At 35.4% G+C, this 24264-nt stretch overlaps 1 protein-coding gene across 1 annotated transcript in view; it reads right to left on the bottom strand.

Moving 5' to 3' along the window:
- The window catches only part of LOC139969066 (alpha-N-acetylneuraminide alpha-2,8-sialyltransferase-like), a 29166-nt gene extending 7263 nt beyond the window's left edge, over nt 1-21903 (bottom strand). Inside the window, exons 1-4 of the mRNA XM_071973818.1 lie at nt 21663-21903; nt 19479-19592; nt 15452-15599; nt 13735-13841 (exon numbers count right to left, since the gene is read on the bottom strand). Coding sequence (XP_071829919.1) covers nt 13735-13841; nt 15452-15599; nt 19479-19592; nt 21663-21889 — 596 coding nt within the window. The 5' untranslated portion in view covers nt 21890-21903. The remainder of the gene's footprint in view (nt 1-13734; nt 13842-15451; nt 15600-19478; nt 19593-21662) is intronic.
- Between the last annotated feature and the right edge of the window lie 2361 nt (nt 21904-24264).

The raw sequence follows: 24264 nt of genomic DNA, 5'->3' as shown, positions 1-24264 counted from the left end.
CACGCAAGATAACATCTCTCCAAGCTTCCAAAAACTCCTAAGATAATCTCAGGACATCCCTATAAAGCTGTCAACAAAACCATCCAAGTTCAAATAAGTGCAAGACCATTTAATGCCATTTTCATGTTGCTGTGACAAGGAACTGCTTGGTTGTAATTGTCGTACACCGTATAAAAGTGACGTCACTTGTTTGTTGTTTACTCGAAAAATAACACCTCTCCTAATATCCAACATTGCGAAAAATGATCCCAGGACATCCCTCTACAACTTCTTACCAACAAACCTTGGTACTAAATATGTGCAACGAAACTCGCTTTTTAAGCACTTTTTGAAGCCTGCCCTGATGGATTATGACGTCATATGTTTATTCGTAAAGTATTACCTCTTTTAGCATCCAACAACTCTTCAAGTATTCTTAGGACATTTCTTTACAACATCCAACCAACAAACCTTGGTTCTAAATAGGTTAAGTAACATTTAAAACTATTATCATGTTGCTTTGAATAGTCGTTGCTGATTTTTAATTAAGCCCACACTTCATAGTGAGGTAATTTGTTGTTTACCCGCAAAATAACATCTCTCCAAGCATCCAAAAACTCCTAAAATAATCTCAGGACATCCCTCTATACCTGTTAACACAAACATCTTGATTTTAATAAGTTCAAATGCATTTAAATGCCATTTTCATGTTGCTGTCACAATGAACTGCTTTGTTGTAATTGTCGTACACCGTATAAGAGTGATGTCATTTGTTTGTTGTTTACTCGAAAAATAACACCTCTCCAATCATCCAACATCGCGAAAAATGTTCCCAGGACATCCCTCTACAACTTCCAACCAACAACCTTGGTACTAAATATGTTCAACGAAAGTCGTTTTTTAAGCACATTTTGAAGCCTGCCCCGATGGACTATACGTTTTCTTTCGCTGGGACTCGTAGTGAAGTGTTTCCTGGTTTCCACGGTCCCTATTGTTATATTTACTTGCTTTGTCTTGAAATATTGGAGTAAATGTGTTTAATTTCGGGGGGTTCACACTTTTTAAATTCTTCGACATGCTCTTGTTGCCTTAACTAATGAAATTCGTTACCAATATCCTTTCAAGTAAACCTCCTATCAAAGAGTATCTTTCTCTCTTGCTAATTCAGAAGATGTTTGGTGGTCTTGTTTCTTACTCTGCCTGAAATTTTGCCTAATATAGGCTTCAGGAACTAGCTGAAATTTTTTACAACAGCATTGATAGAAGACTGTTCTATTGACAAGGGAACATAAATTTCTTGAGCCTTTTCAGTCAATGAATTCTGCAGAAACAGGGCCCATTGATCTTCAGGCCACTTTAGGCAATCGGCTAACTTTTCAAATTGGCAAATGCCGATCTTGGGGAGGATTGTCCCCTTAAATCTAGTTCTTTGGAATTAAATTTCACGTTCTAGGCATACCTCAAGTTGCCTCTCCATTGCTTTCTTTGGAAATTCCAACTTAAGTAGATTTAACTGATGTCTTGGTCGGCATTAACCCGAGCAAGACAAGGAGGTTGAGCACTTTCTTAAAGAATGTGTTTGTCAATCAGAGTTTCGATCAACACTCTCCTTACATTAATTTTGTAGTATTCTCACAGTTGTACAAGCTCAGACCGTTTTAAAGGTTTAAGAGACTTCACAGGTGACTGAACGAAACTGTCTACCTCCAATTCCATTGTAGCATTTGAGTATACAACACAGTAGTTTGTTAATAAAATAGAGCTAATCATTATCCTTGTATATAATCTCGGATAAATTTACAGATTGTTGTCTGTGAGAGGTAATTTCTCTTTTTCAAATAATTTTAAAAATGAGCCTGAGATGTTCTTTCCGGGGTAGGCTCCCAATTTTCCTTCAACGGAATGGCAACAGCAAAATTATGAGAATAACTTACGTACCCAGGTAGACGATAAATGAAAAAATCAGCGTCGTTTCATGTTTAGGCCAAATATAAATTTGTTCAATCACCTACTTTCAAACCATTCTGTACAGTTTTCATTGTTTGGGTAAAATCAATTAATGTAATTACTGTGATATTTAACTCAAGCTTATATACAGGACACGTTAATTAAAAGTATCTTAATAAGTACCAGGGAGTGAATTGGCCTAAAGATCATCTGCTAATCCAAGGTATTACAATTAGTGATCGAACTTTAAAGATTATTGATTACGTTGATGATACTGTTATGATTACTGATGGTTTCAAAAACTCGATACATGAAGTTATCGCAGTACTCAATAGGTTTTCAAAAGTGTCAATTCTGACAGTTAATCTAGATAAGTGTTATGATTTCCCACAAGGTCATCTTTTAAGAATAAGTGATGGTCCTAATACGTACCTAGGAATATCATTTACGCATCATCAAGAAGACTTTTTAAGGTTCAATTACTTAGCGAAACTTACACGTATTACAAAAAAACTGAATCCCTTATCTTCCTAGAGATCTGACACCGATCGATAAAGTTTCTCAGCTAGTCTATTTATTGTCCTTTTTTGCCTGACCATCATTTTTTTTTTCGATAGTTAGATACTCTTTTCAACAAATTTGTTTGGTCAATTAAGTCCCACAAAATTTAAAGATCGGTGTAATTGAACCAAAATTGCAATGAAGGACTTAATATGGTTGACATAGGGTTATTATTTTCAAAAAGTCTAAAATGTAAATGGGTAAAACTTTATTTAGTTCAGAAGTGTTGAGAAGTGAATGTGTTCATGCTTCCTTTTGCTGTTAGCGATACGAAAGCCATTTAATATTTATTCATAAAACTAATGGTACCAACTCTTGTTTACATAAAATTAAACTAAAAGACTCCCCGTGTGTACATTTTGTTATTCTGAGGATGAGGCCCTCTAACATCTTTTGATCCTGTCCAGTTACTCAGATATTTTGGCAAGCAATTTCTGCAACATGTTTTAGAAACAACATTGACCTTAATTTGTAATATGTTAAGTTTGATTTTTATATGAAATTAAGAACTAGATAAACTATTTTATACTGTATGCAAACTATTTTATTTTCAACTAGAAACTAAGTAATAAAAGTACTGACGCATCCATGTTTCAATATAAGTTCCACTTTCTGTTGCAAGAAGAGCGTCATATTCTATGTAAACGAAACAATGACTTCCGTAGTCGACCTTTTCTGGAAATTTTCATTAACTGTTCAAGTTAATATGCTTTAGTTTAGAAACTTTGAATTTTCATTTGTGAAGGTGTTGAGGTTTCAGATTTTGATATTATGTATCATTGTCAATTCAGACAACTGATTGATATCTCGAGGTAAAAACCCCAAAGATAAAGCAATAAATGAGATGGAAAATGAACCAAATATATTTTATGTATATATATATATACGTATATACGGTATGTGTATATATCGTCCCCGTTTTCGCGTAGTGGCGAATGTGCACTTTTGGCGAAATTGAGTTAAATATTGTTCTTACCTATTTCGAGGGTGAAGAATCGGTTGAGCCGGGTTAGAAGTTTTAAAACTGTCTATTTTTTCGTTTTTTCTGACTCAGTTTTGACGAATGTCCACCTAAGACCCACTCTCGTTTTTACATACTGACGAATACTTTAGTCATCATTACAACCACTCAGTAACACTATTTGTCTAAGGTCCATGCATTTTTGCATATCGACGAATATTACCCTTTGGAACAAGCCGAACATAACAACCATGTCATACTGACTTGAGAACCAACTAACTGCCATTTGAAAACAACCAGGATTATGGCAAGCCGGTAATATCTTTATTATATCCACCTCGTCATTTAATTGATTAATACAGCATTTCATACACGATAGCATAACTCGTGAAAACAGAATGAGGTGTGGTTTAACAATAATATACCTGAATAGTAGCCTAGTGTTAGGATTGCAGTACATTCTATGCTTGTATCTGTTGCGCGAGTAGCTATATACAGTAGACTATTTATCTCTACTGAATCGGTGTAACAGTGTGACCTTCGGTACATTTAATTAGAGTTGTGTGTAAATGAGGAAACAGGTGGTGTAAGTCACTGACGGACATGAATGACAATGGGTGTAACTCGTATAAAAATGATGGATAAATCACTCAAATTTTAACTGTGACCGCGAAGACTACAATACCTAGACCAAGGTTAATTAATTTAAGCCATTCTTATAGTTAGCCTAACCATACCTAAGGGTTGAAGGGAAGGAATCCCAAACCATCATAATGAACTTATATCAACAAGATCCTTGTGATGAACTTATCCCTAAAATATCTAAGTCCATTATCTTGCACGGTACGGGAGTAAATTGGTTTTTAAAAGTCGTGGCATGGAGCTATTTTTTGCCAATGTGTAATGTCATAGTGCCACTTGGGATGTTGGGGGGGGGATACCCGGCGATATAATGTAATCTTTTGGTGTCCTGTCTCCTTTTCAATGTGAATGTAAACAGTTCAATAAACAAATACCAGTATAATGACAAATTAAAACATGCAAACGCCAGCTCATTTCCACTTAAGACTTCCTCCAGTCTTCAATTTCATATATAAATAAACGTTAAAATGTAACATCTCCCTAAAGAAGTACGGTTTCTCTTAGCTGTTGGCGGCTTTGCTCATCACGAGCATTACTCTAGCCTAACTTAAAATTACCATTTTCTGGCTAAGTAATACCTAGTTACATAGTTGAAGGTCACATACTTTTATATGAAACTTTGGAAGGTACTAGCATAGTTTATACTTAAGTAGTTACTTTGCTACAAAGGACGAGGAGGGGGGGGGGGGCGTTTAGACCGAATTACTAGAAAATCTGTATAGCAACCTTCAGATGTGACTGAACCTTGGATGTTTTCTTCCACAGGCTAAGAATTTCAGGATCATAGGGGAAGTTATACCAGACCTTTTGGAAAAATAAACCAAGTCAGAACATGGACATACAAACCAAATGAACATCACCAAACTGATACACCCTCAGCCCTGGTTTCCATACATTGGGATTATTAACCCATAAAGGTTGCTTGACATAAGAAAGAAGAAGGCACTTGCTGTTCCAGAACGGAAGTTGCAAGCCACTCGAAGAATCCATATCCATATCAAACGTTTGATTAAGCCATGATTTTGTGTCTCATTAAGATTGTAAGGAAAGAATTATAACAAAGGGTCTTTTCTTGACTTTTCAAGTGCGTTTAATACTGTCTTGCCAAATCAATTAATGAAGGTTCTTTACGATTTATCAAAGAAACATGGCTTATTCATTGGCTGACACAATTTCTTCAAGGATGGCCCAGACAAGTAAGGTTGGATAAAGGGTTATCGGAAATATTGGAAATAAAAGTTGGTGTGCCTTGGGGTGGGTCCATTATATGCTATATTATTTACTATATATACTGATGAAGTTAGGTCAAACTCACACATTTCTATAACAAAATATGCCGATGATACTGCTGTATCATGCACAATTCATAAGAGCTCTGTTGAAACTGACCAATGAAATTTTCAGTGTTCTGTAAATGACATAGTTCCAACATGTGACCGCAGGACTTCATTGCGTAACCCCCCCCCCAAAAAAAAAATTAAGGAAATTCGTTTTTGAAAATAAACCATAAAACATGAAGGTCTCATTCTATCAAGGACGCAACGTATTATTACTATTGATGGATCTGATGCGGCTAGAACCTCCAAAACTGAGTACTGGGAGTATACAGCGACGACAGTTTGACCTTTTCTTGAAAAGCATCAAGGTATTATAAAAGTATATTATATAGTATCTAGTGTGGCTTACGATGTGTCTTTCTTTAGCCAAAATGCTAAGAAAAATGTTTTCAATACTATTATACAACCTGGCACATATGATCTATACAGTGCTTGTCTGGTACCATTTTATATTGCAAAACAAAGCAAAGAAAAGAAGAATGTAGTTTCTTAAATACACATCAGCTATATTAATTTAGAATACAATATACTTTTAGAAAAAGTAAATGCTGCTGCAAGACCTGAGTTTACAAGAATGGCTAATAAGATTTACAGTGATCAGAATAACCTTTTGTATACTGTACTAAAAAGTCTCCTGCACAAATCGAGCAGAAATCTAAGAAATCCCCACAAAATACCGAACGTAAGTTTACAGCAACTCATTTATTTACCGTGCTGCTTTATACATTCAATTCGAGCACGTAGAATGTTTGTTGTAGTCTGTTTGTTATATCGTTTTATGTATTAACTTTTGTATTAGTATATGTATTTTATATGATATCCTATCATCTTGACATTTTCTCCCCTTTTATATTAGTCATTCTTGGACTGTTTGGCAGCGACGTAGCCAGGAATTGGAAAGGGGGGGAGCACTTTTTGCGATTGATATGGATTTTCAAAGTTGTAGGCACGACTATCTGAGCGGAGCGCCACCATCGGTTGGCGCGGAGCGTACAAGTAAAATTTTTGTTTTACAAACCCCCCAGATGGCCGGAAACGGCCCTTCCCTAGTGTTCATTCTGGTTCCCTGGCCTCTTGCTAACTTGAGACACCTCATTCAATATCACTTTTAAACCCCAAAAACAAACGAGTTAAAATAGTACGTAATTCAATAATACATAATGTATTAAAATTAGCAAGTTACATAAGGGTGGCGGAAGCACTTTTATTCTGGGGGGGGGGGGGGGCACCGACCTCAAAGGGCACTTTGCAGAAATTCGATTGGACTGAAGCAGCCTGATATTTAGTACCCTTTATAAATCTTATTGTATTATCTTATTTGCATATACACATCACTCCATCAACGCCCCCCCCCCCCCCCCGTCTTAGTAGTCTTACTTTTCAACTTCTGATACTTGTAGATACAAAGATAGGCCAGAAATGTCTTTGATACAACCATAGCCAGTATTTGTCTTTGATACAACTGTAGCTGGTAAATGTTTATCGAAAAGGCTGTTTTGGAACTTGGAACGCCGATCGTGACAACAACAGGCAACAAAGTGCTGCAGCTCTATACATATAAAGTCTGTTAATCAACGATAGGCTTATTTGACTGTGGAATGTTCTCAACTGAAATTTTATCTGCGTAAACGGGTTCTTAAGTAGATGTTAAAAAGCTGACAAGATCGTATCCTAGTCTTTTTCGGCGGGTAGAGAATTGAATGAAACGGCACGCGATATGAATAACAGCCTAGATGACAGAAGAATAGGTCACCTAATTTAGCCATAATCTTGCTACGTTCATTTCAATAGTTTTTCCTGTCTAGACTCTTAAACTCGTCCAGCAAGCTTATGGATTTGAATTATGGGTGTTTTAATAAAAAAAAGATAACTTGGCCAAAAAAAGTGTAGGCCCGGGTCTACAGTGCTACATACTGGCTACGCCCCTGATAGTTCTAAATTAGGATTAGATCTCTTACTGAAATATCGCTGACCTAATAAGGTGATCAAGAGTACAAGTTTTATGTAGAAAAAGGGCACATTTTTAACCTGAGGAAAAGTGGGGGGTACTTGCCCCCTGTGCCCCCCCCCCCCCCGGTTCCGCCGCCCTTGAAGGTACATGTACAGAGTAGTCTTACTTTTCAACTTCTGATACTTGTAGATACAAAGATAGTCCAGAAATGTCTTTGACACAACTGTAGCTAGTAAATGTTTAAGTTAGCCTAATAAGAGAAGGCGAGAGCTATCCGACGATTGCCATCTGATGCAAATTTCTCAAGTGTTTTCTCAACTGAAATATTATCTGCGTAAACGGGTTCTTAACTACATGTTAAAAAAACTGACAAGATCGGATCCTATAGTCTTTTTCGGTGGGTAGAGTGTTGAATGAAACTATCGTGCTACATACTGGCTACGCCCTGATCATATGATATCAGTATCAGCAGATTTTTTTTCCTGTTTAAATTCTTTTACATGTTCTTTTACATAATATATCAGAAAGATAAACATAGTGCTCTTTTACAAGTTTTCCAGTAGGATGATTCTTGTTTATTGTCCAATGTCTGGACTTTAATACATTTGACGAACTTAACTGATGGACAATATAAACTTTCATATTTTGTAATACAGCCAGATATGCAGTGGCCTAAAAACAAATATCGTTATCGCAGTGTATTAGCAGTGTAATAATTATTTATAGGAAGTGCGTATCACGTACGATTGCTAGCTTAGCTTCATAACATGCTGTTCGTGCAACAACTTAGGACGACTCATTGAACGAACGTTGCTGTGCATACAGTTCGTGACATTCCATAGAGTGCGGTTAGGTAGGCAATATGTATTTTATAACGCAGTGGCCAACTGTAGGCTTGTAATTGGCTATAAGCTTAATTTAGCTAATTGCATCTGCCAAACTAAGTAAGTAGTTGAATCAGTAGGCGTGAATGTTAATACGATTACAATCGAGTTAACGGAGCTGACGAGTATTCAAGATCAAAAGAGCACTGAAAAAATACCATGCTAAAAAAAACGACAGTTTAAAAAAAAAATCGACACTGAAAGGGGGAGCGGTCGCTCCCCCTGCTCCCCCCCCCCCTGGCTACGTCCCTGCTGTTTGGTATCCTATCATCTCAAAAAAACAACTTTTATATGATTTATTCTTCTTGTTGAGGTATTATATGACTCCTCTCTATAAATTTTATATGTATACTGGAAGGAAATACAAAGAAGGAACAACATACTACATTACAACTTGGAAACACTTGAACAATGGCACAGTTGTTTCCTTCTTTAAATCTGAGGATTCACACGAGGTTGGGTTGGATATTATGAATGTGCCTGTGAGCGTAAGAAAATTTTTATATGTATACTGGAAGGAAATAAAAAGAAGGAACAACATACTATAGTACAACTTGGAAACACTTAAACAATGGCACAGTTGTTGGATTGGTTATTATGAATGTGCCTGTGAGCGTAAGAAAATTTCACATTCCGTTTAAGGCCGGGATAGTATAGTGGAAAAGCTTCCCAGAGCGTTTGAAGGATACTTAGAAACTATTGTCAGAGACATTTCACGTAATACACTAACTTGAAAATGAAGAATTGCACACAATTTTCCGTAGTCTGTGTGCTTTATAAGAGTTCCGACTTAACAGATTACGCCACTGGAAGTATTATTTTTGCAACTGCATGTGTTCACATTTCATCATATACCTTGTCTATTTTATACATTGTAGAAAATGTTGGGGGTTCTTTTAAAATTAATAGGACCAATATATCACCCTTTCAGCAGCCGCCTCTCCTTGCCCTCCCTACCTCAACATCTCTCTATCCGACACCCTCCATTTCACCCAAGAAAAACATACTAAAACACTTACATCCGCCCATGACCTATACAAATTACTTGTCTATTTGATACATTGCAACAAAACGTGGGCGTTCTTTTTAAAATTAATAAGACCAATATACCACCCTTTCAATAGCCGGCTCTCCTTGCCCTATATACCATCTCCCCTCGTCATATCCGACTCCATCCATGCCACTCAAGAAAAACATACTAAAACACGTATGTTGATACCTGCGTATAACCCATTCCTTGTCTATTTTATACATTAAAGTAAACCGTGGACGTTCTTTTTAAAATGAATAAGAACAATGTACCACCCCTTCGATTATTTTCTTCTATCGTGAGGTTATTCCACCTACCCCCCTTCCTCTCCCCATGTGACAGTGAACATCCACGGTGTACCCTATGGCTACTACACACAAAAGTGACGAATACAAGTTTGTGACAGGACGAAACTTCAAAATTTAGTTCTAGCATAGTGACGAATGTGTGACGAATGTCTAAAAGTAACTGAAAATGACATGACATTACGACGAATATGTTTACACTAAAATTACTACTTTGTAAGAAATTTTTCGATCAGCAACAAACATGAGAACTCAAAGTTCTATTTGTTATATTTAAAATATTGACAACTTTCGGTACAAAAGATCCTTTTTCAATTACGCTATACTAAAGTCAAAATGTGAAAATCTTTAGAGCGCGTTTTCTCAAAACTCACATTTTGAACATTTGTCACTACGCCAGAACGGGGACGATATATGTATATATATATATATATATATGTTTGTGTGTGTGTGTGTGTATATCATCATTTTATAAATGTTATCAACATGTGATAGGGAAGAAAACAATGTATTACTTGTTACTGCTTTTGATTGTTCGGTAATATGGTCATATGTTACACGTAAAACAGTATGTATGATCGATGATAGTCAGTATATGTGCAAAATATAACCAGCATATTAAAGCTATTTCAGCATGTCACGAATAACGTTGACGTCGCTGTAGATCCCAATAGAATAAGTATCTACAGTAATATATTTAGCGTAATGTGGGTGAGGTCCGTTTCACGAAGTAAAATATTACAGTTGGAAATTAAGATATTTTACAAAATCTTCAGAAGACAGACGAACTTATTTGCAACCAAGCAGGCAGCACTACGGTAGTAACTTAACGGAGCTGAAGAGATATTTCAAATAAAGTAACACATCAAGTTCTTTAAATTGTTCATAATCTGAAACAATTGGATAATTAAATTATTTAGCAATTTCCACTTTATGACAGTATCATCAGTATGTACTTTGAGAAAGGAACGTGTTCGTTTGATCTTAAATCATCATTCATCTGAATATATTGAAATTGGAGAAGTTAAAGCAGTTTGCTACAGACAGGGTATCACACTTGGAACGTTCTTGGAACAATGATCGTGTAAATGGGTGCTAAATCAATAGAAGAATATATAAAATGCCCAACAAGGAATTTTATCGGATCCACAGTCAACTTCCTTTCTAACTATTTTGAAATGCTTCTTAAAGCACTGGCGTCTCATTCGGGTATAGTCGCATTAACGTCAGGCAAGACAAAACAAATATCACTACGTCTCACATCATTAAAACGTTAACAGTGCTTATTTGTGCTAATTCCTTTCTCAAATTTGTATCAATCAAACTTCATTGTGTCATATTGATTGCTGTGATGTTTTAATTACCCCCACCCCTTCTACAAAAGAGGAACGGGAATTTCCCTTTAATTTTACACTTTCACTTTTGTGTGTGGCCATACTTCCTTATTGTTCTTTTTATCTTGTTTCTCTGACATGTAGATTACCCCATCAATACCTCGTTGTTACGTTTTGGAAAAGGAACGTATAAATTTAATGGGTCTATTTGTCCAATTTTCCTGTTGGTCTTACGTTAACGAAATCTCTCGGTTTCCACTTTACTTGCTCATCTTTATTTAAAGCCGATGTTTCATCTTGTTATTTTGCACTTTGCTGCCTTGATTAAGTAAATCAGTCAGTTTCGCCTAACCAGCCTGGTCATTTCGCCCAACCAGCATGGTCATTTCGCCCAACCAGCATGGTCATTTCGCCCAACCAGCATGGTCATTTCGCCTTACCAGCATGGTCATTTCGCCCAACCATTTCTTTACTAATATTCAGCCAGAATAATATTCCTTTTTCTATTTCACTAGTTCCATTTGATTTATTTTGGGTTATGTTACTTCGTGGTAGGTAAATAAAGTGAGGTCCGCTCGATATCGATCGGAGTCTGAGCAGTTATTTCGGGTATAATGGGAGGATAACACTACTTTAGGCGGTTACGCATACAATGGAAGTTATATTATCATACAAACAAAGGGAATCGGTCTTCATAAAAACCTATCAAACCTAACCCCTAAAGCACTGATCCATCCTACTGACTAACAATTCCCGAACGTTTCCTTATTAAATAAAAAAAAAATAAAATATGAAACCAGTCCGTAATATTGAAGTACTATATGTAATCAATGTAACCACTGTATCAATGTAACCACATATGTAATCACATATGTAATCAATTTAACCACGACTTCAAGTTTCCTTAGTATCCCGTAACGTTAACGATTCCCGAACGTTTACTATCAAACCTAACCCCTAAAACACTGATCCATCCTCAAGTTTCCTAAATATTCAGTTCGTATCCCGTAAGTATATGGAAAGGATGTACTTAAGCAGCGTCATCATAAAACGCGCTCATTTAATCGTTGGAAGATGTGTACAGACTTGTTAGGCCATTTCTGAAATGAGGTGTCCCGGGCGTCCTCAGGAAAATTTAAGCACAGTCTCCCTACTTTACTTGCTCACCCTACTTAAAGTCGACGTTTCGTCTTATTATTTTGCGCTTTCAATTTTTTTTCCTCTTAAAGTGTCGACTATCTTGTCGAAATTTCAAATCGTTAACATTTATTGTTTTTTTTTTTTTCTTGAACGTATCGATAAAAAATACTAACATTTCCAAATGTTGGCTATCTTTACCTTAAAATTTAGACTAGTAATTAAAATGGAAAATAAGTGCAGAATTTTCCATTTTGATCTGGAAAAAAATCTTAAAGTTTTAACTATTATATCTGTCAAAAATTAAAGTCTTGTTCTCTGAAAGTTTCAGAATATTGTATTTTCACACCAAATTGGTCTAACGTAAGTATCATATCGAAAGTTATTGGAGGATTCGGATAAACAAAAGAAGCAATGTTCAAATGTCCTAAGAGCAGCGATCCAAAGGACGAAAGGCAGCTGCACACAACAGTTGGCTAGCCAAATGTCAGAACACCGTCGATACTAATACTTACGTAACGTCTAACTGATAGGATTAGACATGACGTCACTCATCGGGAATACGGCAGGAAGATGTATTAAGAAATGCAAGTTTCAAGGAACAGTAGACGTATTTTTCCAATCAAAGGAAATGTTCCATGTCCTGGTGTACACCTCTTTCCATCTGATCAAATGTTAAAGTAATTGTACTGCAAAATTCAACTGTTTGTTTAAGAATTTTCTTGATGGAATTGTTCACATGTGTTTACGAGCGTAACTATATAGCTTAGCACAGTATACAGTGTACTATACCAATTAGTACGCATTCGTAGTACACTGTACAATGACTGTTAGGTCAGTTCGCTTTACCGCTGAACACGTCGGTTCGTGTGGCTAGGCCCACTGGACGCAGGTGCAGAACGCCTTTGCGTCAGAACAACGAACTGTTATTCTTTTTTATGTTATATTTCTTTAACTAAAAGAAAAGTAAAGATCAACGGGGTACCTTTTCGAGACAAACGTTGGCTATGTTTTATTTAAAGTTTGTTATGAAATTGTAATATTCTGATGTGAAAATTAATGTTTATTTAGTGCTTTGTATGAATGAACGGGGTATAGCCCTATAGTTGGATGAACTCGCCCCTCGCGCATTGCTTGAGTCAAACTGCCGTTCGTGCATTATCCTGTGATAAAACGCATAATTAATATCGAGTTAGGCAAATTGATTTTAGTTCTAACATACATATACGGAACGGCATATCATATTTATGTTTTAAATCGACATAATGCTATTAAATTGTAACATACTGATATGTATGTCACACAATACTGATTTTTTTCTTTTGCTATTCTAAAGGAGATGATACTCTGTATTTACCATGATAACTCAATAAAGTGTTTTTCTGCCAGGGGTATGGTGTTACTGACATGTTTGTCCGTGCACTTCCTACGGCATTATAATATTATCTAACATAATAATAAATATTTAAGTGGGTATCTGTCTAAGCTTTACTTATCTCAATGAATGAACGACACCTATTGGAAATAACATTTATGCATCTTTAGATCAGCTGAGCCAAAGCGCCGATGTCAGCAAGGTGAATAATAGCTAAAATGTCACAGAATAGTCACCACATTTGAGTACTACTGACAATTAGCTTATACATATATATACCAACTACCTTACCTGTATACGAAATCAGCATCATCGATTTGTTTGCCACAATTAGAATGTAGGAGAGAACCACTGTTTCCTATCACGTGACACCGGTTTAGTCTATCAAATGTAGAGTTCTAAACATGAAAAAAGATAATATGAATACAGATATGGAAGCAATAAACAAAACCAGTATAAAATATTGACTTACTGAAGTAAGAATATATGAAAGCTTTCTAAGGTGATCTAATTATGCAAAAATGGGAAGGTGTTTGGAACAAGAATTAGGTGATAAATATTTTTTGCAGTTAAGATGGCCTACCTAAATTGAAGATCGATGAAGGTGTTTAATTAAACGTCAAATTAAAATGCATCACATGACATTGTATATATATAATATGCAGTTGTTATTTATTCATTTTGTTTATCTCAACGGGCATATGACAAGTTCTGGTTTCGAACCCGTACAAGCCGTATTTATATAACGACCTGTATTTAAATCGATTTCAAAGTGCTCCAAACTATACTTGAGTCATTACTTTGGTGACAAGAAAACTGTCAAAAGTCTTGCTTAAGAGTTCTTTACTTCTGTCAATTAATGTTATCTGAAAATCAGATCTGAAAAAGATCGTATAAGCATCTTTGAAAGGCACACGAACATATACAATGGATTTCAATGAACCTTAACATCCAAGAGCTAAATTTGCTAATTGCTATTTTACCTCAAATATGGGTCTAAGAAGGTGATGTTTTCACTCTGTACGTTGAAATGTTGACTTTTGCGCATTTAACCGCATTGATTGCGTTGCAGGACACATGAGTACACCGTCCTGAAAATTACATCCAGCTGTATTGATTTCTTCTGGATGGCAAAAACTCTTCACAAATTTTAATCAATGTTGCCTAAGTGCAGCATACTCTATGCATGATCTTCGTTTTAACCGATTGTCGATATTTTGATATATACTTAGACTACCCCTTAAATATTTCTGTTACCTTTGGTAGTTTCGTATACACTGACCATGTTTAAACACAAAACCTCTTCGAAGTTTCCTACAAACGACTCGAGTACCCGGATCGAGAACAACAGAAGTCAAGCAATAATTTACATATAAGTTACTTTCCAAGCACATAATTAAAGATATATTACAAGGGTAGATAATATGACACTTATATTTACAAGAAAGTTGATAGTCAAACGAACAGACTAGTGTGTTACTTCTTCATCATAGCTAGTACATTGCAAGTACAGAAGCTTAATTGTGCTTCAATTCTGAAAGTGGCCAGAACCCACATCTACCAATATCTACAAAATATTGTACGTTATAGGCCTACTACCCTGCACTGTTAAATTTAGAGGATATATTTTATGGTCTGTCGATCCTTTGTACCCAGGCCCGACTTAAGGGTACTGCAGAAGAAGAAATATTTATCAGGCGATGAAGTCATCAGTTAGAGACATTGCTTATCTATAGATTGATATTCTAAGGATCACTATTGGTCAAGAAATATTTGATATATGGTCTAGCATACTACCACACCTCTTAAATTGTGAACAATTTCCAGGTCATAGCAGCTCCCGTGTTTAATATCCTGTTGCAGAAATCATTAATACCACAATTTGCGACTACTAACTACCTGTTGATGATGTATGGGTATATGGTTATTATTTATGGTATCAAACGTTGGTTAGAGAAGGGGTTGATCATATTTTCCCAGGTCTTTTCTCTCAGTCTATTTCTCTTACCTTTGGTAGTTTATCGTACACTGACGATGTATCAAATGATCCATTCGTAGATACGTAATATCTCAATTTACGACCTTTTGGAGAATTTTCTTTGGTCACATACAATAATTTGGTTACATTTGTGCCCAACTCCTTGTAGATTTCGGTTCTGTTAAAGATAATCATAAAAAATAGTTGAATTAGATCTCAAACCGAAACATGAGAAACTGTAAAACAATAAAATGCTTCCTTTCACAGGCATGTGACTTTATTATGTCACTATTGTACGACTCAAAGCGGCGCAACGAAAGGAAGTTGAGAGTGGGAGACCTCACGTGCCCCAACAGGCCTATAACCATAAACGGTGCACATATCAAATTACGTTAAAAAAAAGACAGGTTTTATACAATCAACATGTGCATGGAATCGAATCTCATTGTGCTTCTGTGGTTATGCTAAGAAAATACATTTACTATATTAGAACAGAACTTCTTGTACAGCAGGCATATGGTTATTTTTAAGGTGGAAGAGGTAAGTAATTGACTAGGAATAACACTAGATTAATTACACTATCCTGAGGCTCATTCAAAACGGTTCTATGGTAGAAAAAGCCCTGGCCCTCAGCAAATGGTTTCTCCCGGTGATAGCATTAACTCGATTCGCTTGGCCCCCTGGACGAACAGTAATTATGCCGTACCTTATGCAATCGATTAACTTTTTAACTTCCCAAAACTGCATGTGAAATATTTCATACGGATTTGTTTACCATTCCAGAGAAAAGGGCTGGACCAGAAACGCCCTATAGCTATATGTATGTTCACAGCTGACGTTTGGACCGTGCAATGTATATTATAATCTACAACGTACATTACATTACATACTACAAAGTAGTGACACGTAAGAGTCCCGTTGGTCGAAGTACAAGTTCTTGGCACGGTTGAGTTTGTGTCCATTATATTGAACTAGAAAGTCCCTTCGTTTACAGTTATGCTAAAGACCAAGTGTTCAGGGAATTATACCTTACAATAGCCCGATCTCAAAGCGGAAAAATAATATGAAAAAGTTTCTAAAATATTTTCATATAGATAAATTAGTGACAAACAACAATCACCTATATGCAAATGGATATCTGAGAGTATTAGCATATATGTTATGGAGGAGAATGTATAGTTTTGAAAATGTATTTTACTTTTTGGTTGCTTAAGTTAATGTGTGACTTTATCTCGTAAAAAATGATCAATGTCTTTCAAATTATAACGTTAGAGTCCTGCTGGTCGAAGTCCGAGAAAGTTCTTGGCACGGTTGAGTTCTTGTCCATTATATTGGACTAGCACATATCTTCGTGTACAGTTATATGAAAGACCAAGTGTTCAGGGAATTATACCTTACAATAGCTGGATCTCAAAACGGAAAAATAATCTCAACATTTTCTAAAATATTTCATTTAGAAATTTTAGTGACGTACAACAATCACCTATGCAAATGAATATCTGAGCATATTCTTAGCATATATGTTATGGAGAAGAATGTATAGGTTTGAAAGTATATTGTCCTTTTGAGTGACTTAAGTTAACGTGTGACTTTATCTCGTCAAAAATTATCAATGTGTCTTTCAAATTATTTATATTTTTCATTGATGATTAGAATTGTAATCAATTTTGTAACACTGAAAGTGTATCTGAGTTTCTTGACGCATGCCAGTTCGAGTCCAGTCTCCTCATGCGCAGTTATATGACTATGTCACGACGCATTATTTCAATTTTTCAATTTCAAATTTATTTCTCATATGTTTGTCCAAAAAAACAAACATTACACATAAGATCAACATATTAAGGACTATAGCAAAACATCTCAGCTGGTGACCAAGTAGAAATAAAACAACAAAGAAGCACTTAAATTTAGTTGAGAGGGGAAAGAAAATTAGAGTGTGGTGTTTAAAGAACAAAGTTTAAAGTCAACATGCTTACATGTACTTGTTGATAAGATCATCCTTGATTTTACATGGACACGACAGAAAATTAGCAGATTTAACAGATTGAGACAGAGACTGTCATAGATTGTAAATGTTTTTGTTAAGAAGCAATTTGCCGTGCTGATTGTGATGATACGCTACTTTAAATAAATTCCTATAGCGAGTTATGATGGAGTAATTAGAAGCACTATAATGGCTCACAACGGCTGAAATAACATTTGGTAACTTGTTATTGCAATGATTATCAACAAACCAATCCATACAATAGTAATGGATTTCCTTGATCCTACGCAAATGATTTTCTCTGTTTAAGAGGTGAGTCGGATAATGCCGAGGCTTCTTCACATGAAGCTTAATTTTAAGCGGTTTGAAATACCAAACATTAATATACATCTTTGAGTGAAACAAGTTAACAATGAAGCCAAGGTCTTGCCTTCTCAATATTTCCTTCTTTCGTTATTGAAGATGGATCCGAATATATTTTGGAAATATCATACAAAATAAACACATCTTGTGAAAACAAGGAAGTACATCTATCAAAATTGAACTTTCGCACTAATCTATCTTTTCAACTTTGAACGCATATATGTTAGATCCTCCTCCCCCACGAAACCGAAACAAAACAATGGAATAGAAAGAGAGGGAGGTGAAGCCAGGGAGGTGGATGGAGAGAGAGGCGGATAGATAGAGAAAGAGAAACCAGAGTTATCAGTGATCATGGATCCTTTTCTTAAAATAGCAACATATTTTTAATGAAAAAGTTACCAGCATAAACACAAGCACATGAACAGTAATTTGCATCAGTTTCTTTCTATAGCTTATAGAATAGAAGCTAATTGATAATGCGTAGCATTACATTATGTCAGACAACAGCTTGAATATTGTAGGTGAAATGAGGTTGTTATTTGTCAGTTCTTACAAACGTGTCACGGTGTCAGTAATAACATGTTTGCCTAATTGTGTAACATAGTAGTGTTTCTTGATGTAGGAATTACATTGAACACTTCTTGACACGGCTGTTCAAACTAACTTAATTGTTAGTAACATGAAGACACATAAAAGCATGAATTTCCATTTTTGTATTGGTTTGAAAATGTTACATGAAGCTTTTTAAAATCTGTTGGTAACAGATTTGTTACAAAAAAAAGTTTGTCATTTTTAAAGTTTCACATATAGAAAAAATTAGAACAAAGAGGCCAACGGTTGCCAATGTGTTTAACTATTTGTTAAAATATGACCAAACCAACATATTATTATATTTGGTAATATCAATATGCATCAGTTCTATGATTGCGTTCAATATTCTTCAATTCAAGTGTGACCATCTCTTCTTAATATTTAGCCCCTTTTGTGAAACTGCTTAACTCCCGTCTTATAGAGTGCATGGTTAAACCACATGGTTGACCACATATTGCAATGGCGGATGAACAAACTTCCTACTGATACTGAGTGCTGTACTTGTTGAACAAAACCCAGTCCTTCAAACTTAAGCAATTTCTTACAGAATATACTTGAAAAGATATATATATATATATATATGTGTGTTTATATATATATATATATATATATATATATATATATAGCTTCACCGGGATTCGAACCTTCGAGCCTTCACCGGGATTCGAACCGGCCCCTCCCCCGCCCTATATGCGGACACCCTAACCACTAGGCTATGGACGCTGACCGTACGTCCAGAGACCCGAAACCGACAAAGAAGGCCACAACTCCACCGCAGGCGCCCGTCACCTGTATCGAACAATACTAGTTAAGTTTTGGTGCCATATTTGCCTTATTCTAGAGATCAAATATGATGCTAATCAACTCGAAATCATTTGTGATTCCTAAAACCGGATCCAGTAAGAGATACTTTGAGCAGACTTTGTTAATGAAATGGAGGTAAACGTCAAAGGCAAATGAATAAATATATTATTGAAATCGTAGAGAGTTGGAAAATCCAGAACAGTGAGACAACTTCCAGCCTGATCGCCATTTTCTTCGCCTTTGGTGACGTTATTATACGGTATAATTCCCCTTACTTGACGTATTATTTCTATATATAAGTTATGTTTAACTGACCTGAATGATTCCACATTTGTTGCGTTGAAAGAGTGTTCAAGTTGCAAAAGCTTTCCGTAGAGCAACAGACTTTCGTTCAGGTCACTCGAGACCGCGAGTCTTCTGTAGATATTGCTTCAATAAAAACATAAATTTAAAAACACACACACAAGCATATATATGTATATATATATATATATATATATAAATATATATATATATATAAATATATTTATATATATATATATATATGTAAATATATATATATATATATATATATATATATATATTATAACGAAAATCCACGTTTACTCCAAAAGAAAATATTAATAGAAAATACCAGGGAAATAAGATATGACTCATAATTGACAAATAAGGAGTATTTTCTAAATAAATTACTCCATATTTCTATTAATATATATATATATATATATATATATATATTTATATTTATACATTTATATATTATACACTCAGGAAAATCTGTGGTTAGGCTCACTTATTAACTTCAAGGCAACTAAGTTGTGGTGTTGAGAGGGTTCAAAGTTTCACCTGACTAATTTAGGTACGAGCATGAACCCTTATGACTAAGACCATAGGCAAATGTAACATTTTTTTACTAGAGGAGAGAGCCCGGATTAGGGATCGTTGTAGCATAGGTTGGTCGCTAGAACAAAAATGAAAATCAACACGTCAATGATGGTGCATTCTGGAGCATGTTTAGACTATAAACTAGGTCTGTAATTAGGTTTAAAGGTAAAGTTTTGCTAATAAATACTGTGCCGTTTAACTTTTCACCCATAAAAAAAGGTCAACTGCACTTTTGAGAAATCTCTAACACATCTTAATATATAAGCCAAACAGTGATCAGTTTTTCCTGTTGTTGTGTTTGCTGGAAGAACGTGATGAAATATACCTTGGAACGATGTTAAAATAAACATATTTATTACATAAAACATGCCAAATATCTTCCTGATCTTAGGATTGGACCAATAAGTTCCCTTTACACATTGTTTGAAAAAAGATTGTCAAATATCATATAATTGCCCTGATCATGATATGACATCAGAGGGCGAGAAAAGACAAATAAAGCACAAAGCATTTTGAGATTTAGTTCATTTAATTCTGACAGAAATAATTATATGTTACATGTTGTAGGTAAATTGCGTACGAAGTATGTGTCATTATCACGTACAAACAGGGATGCAACGACAGTGTTTGTTATCAACATTAATGTAAGTTAATGTAATGTAAATAATAGATTGTGAAGATCATTGTTGCAAGATCCTTTCTTTTGATATCTGAAAATGTTTACTGTGGTAAGTACCAACTATCTTCACACATTAGCGTGTGCAAAGGGAGAGGGTGGAGATGGAAGCAAGAGGAGCTGCGTTGGGCATCTAGAACCATGGTCCCCACCCCCGTCGCCCTTTTCGGCCCGGAAAACATTCAGTCTTGTGCACACCCTCTTCTTCAACCTCACACAAAGCTTCTAGTGTATTTATTAGCAAAAACGAGTATAAAAACGTATTATAAATTTAATTAATAGTCTACATTTGCTTCAAAATGCCACAATTTTACCATCCCGACAGGGCTTAAGCCCTCCTGTTAAAATCCTTGATCTGCATTTGGCCACTTATATAGGACCCTAAAGGTTCATGCTGTTACCTACCTCAGTAGGGGAAAGTTAGAATCCCCCTCCCCCTCGACAAGGCTTTCAGATCCTGCGCACGCCACTGCTTTCATATTGTCTAACTTGTCAGTTGATGAATATGCATTAATGAGCCAACGACACCTGACAATTACAGTTGTGTCCTTTAAAAGTGATTTGTTACTGATGGTAACAAAGGCCGTGCTCTTCTATCAAGTAGCCGTGTTTATAATCAAACTAAATCAGGGCTAAACTATTTTCCGACACTAGAGTAATAAGTGCGATAGATACGGCTTTCAACCAGTAATGGAAAACGAAAAGATGTTCTTGTTTGCTTCTTTTTTACGAACACCAATATAATTAATCTTTCTGTTTTATTTCATTTCTGTACGTTTCAACCTTCACTATAGAAAGAAAAAAGAAACCTTCATGCCAATTTCTTTTCAAATTCCCTTGGGACCCTTTGGAAATATATATATAAGCAGAAAGCCAAAGAATAAGGAAAAAGAAAAGAAAACAGAAATAACTACTGCATCGTTATGATTCTTTCTTACCTTTCCTCGCCTACATGTTGGCGTTGAAAGTTGCTTTCTTCTATGAAGTTCAGGATGTGTATATCGTCAGAATAAATTCTACTTACACGAGGTCGTACGTAAAGTTTGACGGACAACCAACCGATGGCTACAACCGAAATAAGAGATACTGTCAGATAAAATCTCATACCTCTCATTCGAAAATACCGTCCCATGTTTGCTATGCTTCCAATGACGTAGTGTTCCATATGCACGACTTTGCTTGATCAACATACATGAAGTTATCTGTTATTCGACTTACTTACTCTCGACATAGTGGTCATGTAAATATATTACGGTAGCTCATTAGAGCCATGAAGCAGAAGGTAGTCGCCATTCAGAACCAAATATGTCTGTCTGATGTAGCCTACTAATGGTTCGTATAGAATGATATACCCTACTACTTATAACTCAGTCTCACAAATTGTATTATTGAAAGCCAGGACGGCCATTGTTTATGTTTAACTGTGTGTTTCACTTATCTAATATAAACGAAACAAATATAAAAAACATAAGTGTCGCACCACAACCGTTGACTTAAAGTTTTAACTTTCCAAGTTCACTAAAGTATCTTAACGGTATTGGAAGAAAAGTTTTCAACGGGCAGGAGTGGATTGAGGGGGTATGAGGGATTGAGGGGATATCACATCTCCCTTTTGAAACTCGGATAATGTGTTAGTATGATGTTAAGACCAAATTTATAATCTATCATTAGGGACCATTTGACTTTTGGGTCATTCCATATCAAATCATCAAATTTTAGAGTATGTTGTAGTTCGACATCTTTAAAAAATACCCAATTTATTGTATAATTGGAACACCATGCAATAAGCATATTCTGAAAATTTCAGTTGCATTGCTTCACAATTGGCCGATTTATCACACTTTGAAATTCCGCAATTTGTCGCCACCGTGGCATATTGGCATTTTCTTGACTTTTGAGGTCTCATTTATCAGCAATTAAACATCCTACTACCTTTCTTTTACAGATATATATAGAGTCTATCCCATAGAACATGAATATAAAAAATTAGGCTACAAAAACATTGTCTTGTGGAGTTAGGTCAACTTAAAAGTGTCAAAATAATTTTTGTACTTTTCACTAAAAAATGTGCTATTTTAAGTGATTAACTGCTCCTAAACCATTGCTTCAGGGTACTTGAGTCTTTCAGAGGTTAATATGTCTAGTACAAACAATACAAAATAGTGATCATTATTTTGATGATGATAACTAGAAACAATCCAAAATGCTCTTCCATGAAGTTTCATTTAGAGACTGAATGAATTTTAGTCAATAGCTATCATATCTGAGTATCAAACATATACCCAAGTAGACTATGTCATTAAAACAAAAGGATGACACAAGGCGTAACTTCATTCCTGATATGTCAAATCTCAAGGAGTAAGGGAAAACTTATTACATTTCAATCATATATAGCTATTCGGTCCTTCAGGATATTCAGCTGTAAACTATGTTATATATTTAGAAGGCTCCTTTAAGGCTCAATTGACGATGACGTCAGCTCCTCGGTGCAGGTCCACCTGAATCGTATATGACAAGTAAAAATACCAATGTATAAATATGTTCTGTAATTTTTTGGAGGCAAGACCAACTTTCTCCATTTTAGACAAATTTGGGATTTACAAATTGAATGTAAATAATCACAACTAACGTGTGCATTTAAGTGTAGCGGATTTAATTCCATAGAACCTTTATCAATTTTGTTCAAAAGAAAATTCCGAACGACTAGACCCACCTTCAGCTCAACCCTCAGTCCCCTACCATCTAGGCTGTAACTGTATTATCATAAGGGTTTACGTCAATTGAGTATCATGAATCCCTTGGAAATGGGAAAGACACTACACATGGTCGGGTGTAAGGTTGTCGAGCGATCTATATAGTGTACATGATCACATGATGTTATCCAACAGAGCGAGAAGCAGTTCAATAATTTGGTACTGGTATATCACCTTGACAGTTGTAACAAGAGGGTATCACGAGTATCTGTGTGGCCATGTTTGTATGGCCAGTTAACGACAAGAATAAAAGTAAACAGAGAGGATTTGACTGAGTATCTGCATTTATTTCATGATTAAAATCGGTACACAAAAAAAAAGGAAAGAAAAAGAAATCTACTTCGATGAACAAATACATATATACATACATATGACCAGACGATATTTACTTCGCAATGCAAATCCATATTTTGTTTTTGTAAATTTCTTATCGATTGATATTTTAGGCAGTCTCATAAGTTTGAAGTCGATACGTCTGCAATATTCCTATTCACAATCGTTAAAAAGGAAGAGATGCATACATATATATGCATGCATATATATATATATATATATATATATATATATATATATATATATATATATATATATACAATCATTGCAAAAGGAAGACATGCAAATAGGTTTTTATGTAAACACGATTTTTGAAGGTATAGACACTTCAATAGAGTTAAATTATTTATCAGTCACATCCTTTTCAGTCAAGTTTTGAAACTGGGTCCAGTCTATTTGATAAAGTATAAAAAATATAGCCCCCCCCCAAAAAAATTTCCTTTGATCTTATTGG

The sequence above is a fragment of the Apostichopus japonicus genome, chromosome 6, assembly GCF_037975245.1.
Source record: "Apostichopus japonicus isolate 1M-3 chromosome 6, ASM3797524v1, whole genome shotgun sequence".
NCBI classification, from domain to species: Eukaryota; Metazoa; Echinodermata; class Holothuroidea; order Aspidochirotida; family Stichopodidae; genus Apostichopus; species Apostichopus japonicus.
The sequence above is the reverse complement of the archived record's forward strand: the minus strand, read 5'-3'. Positions and strand labels throughout refer to the sequence as shown.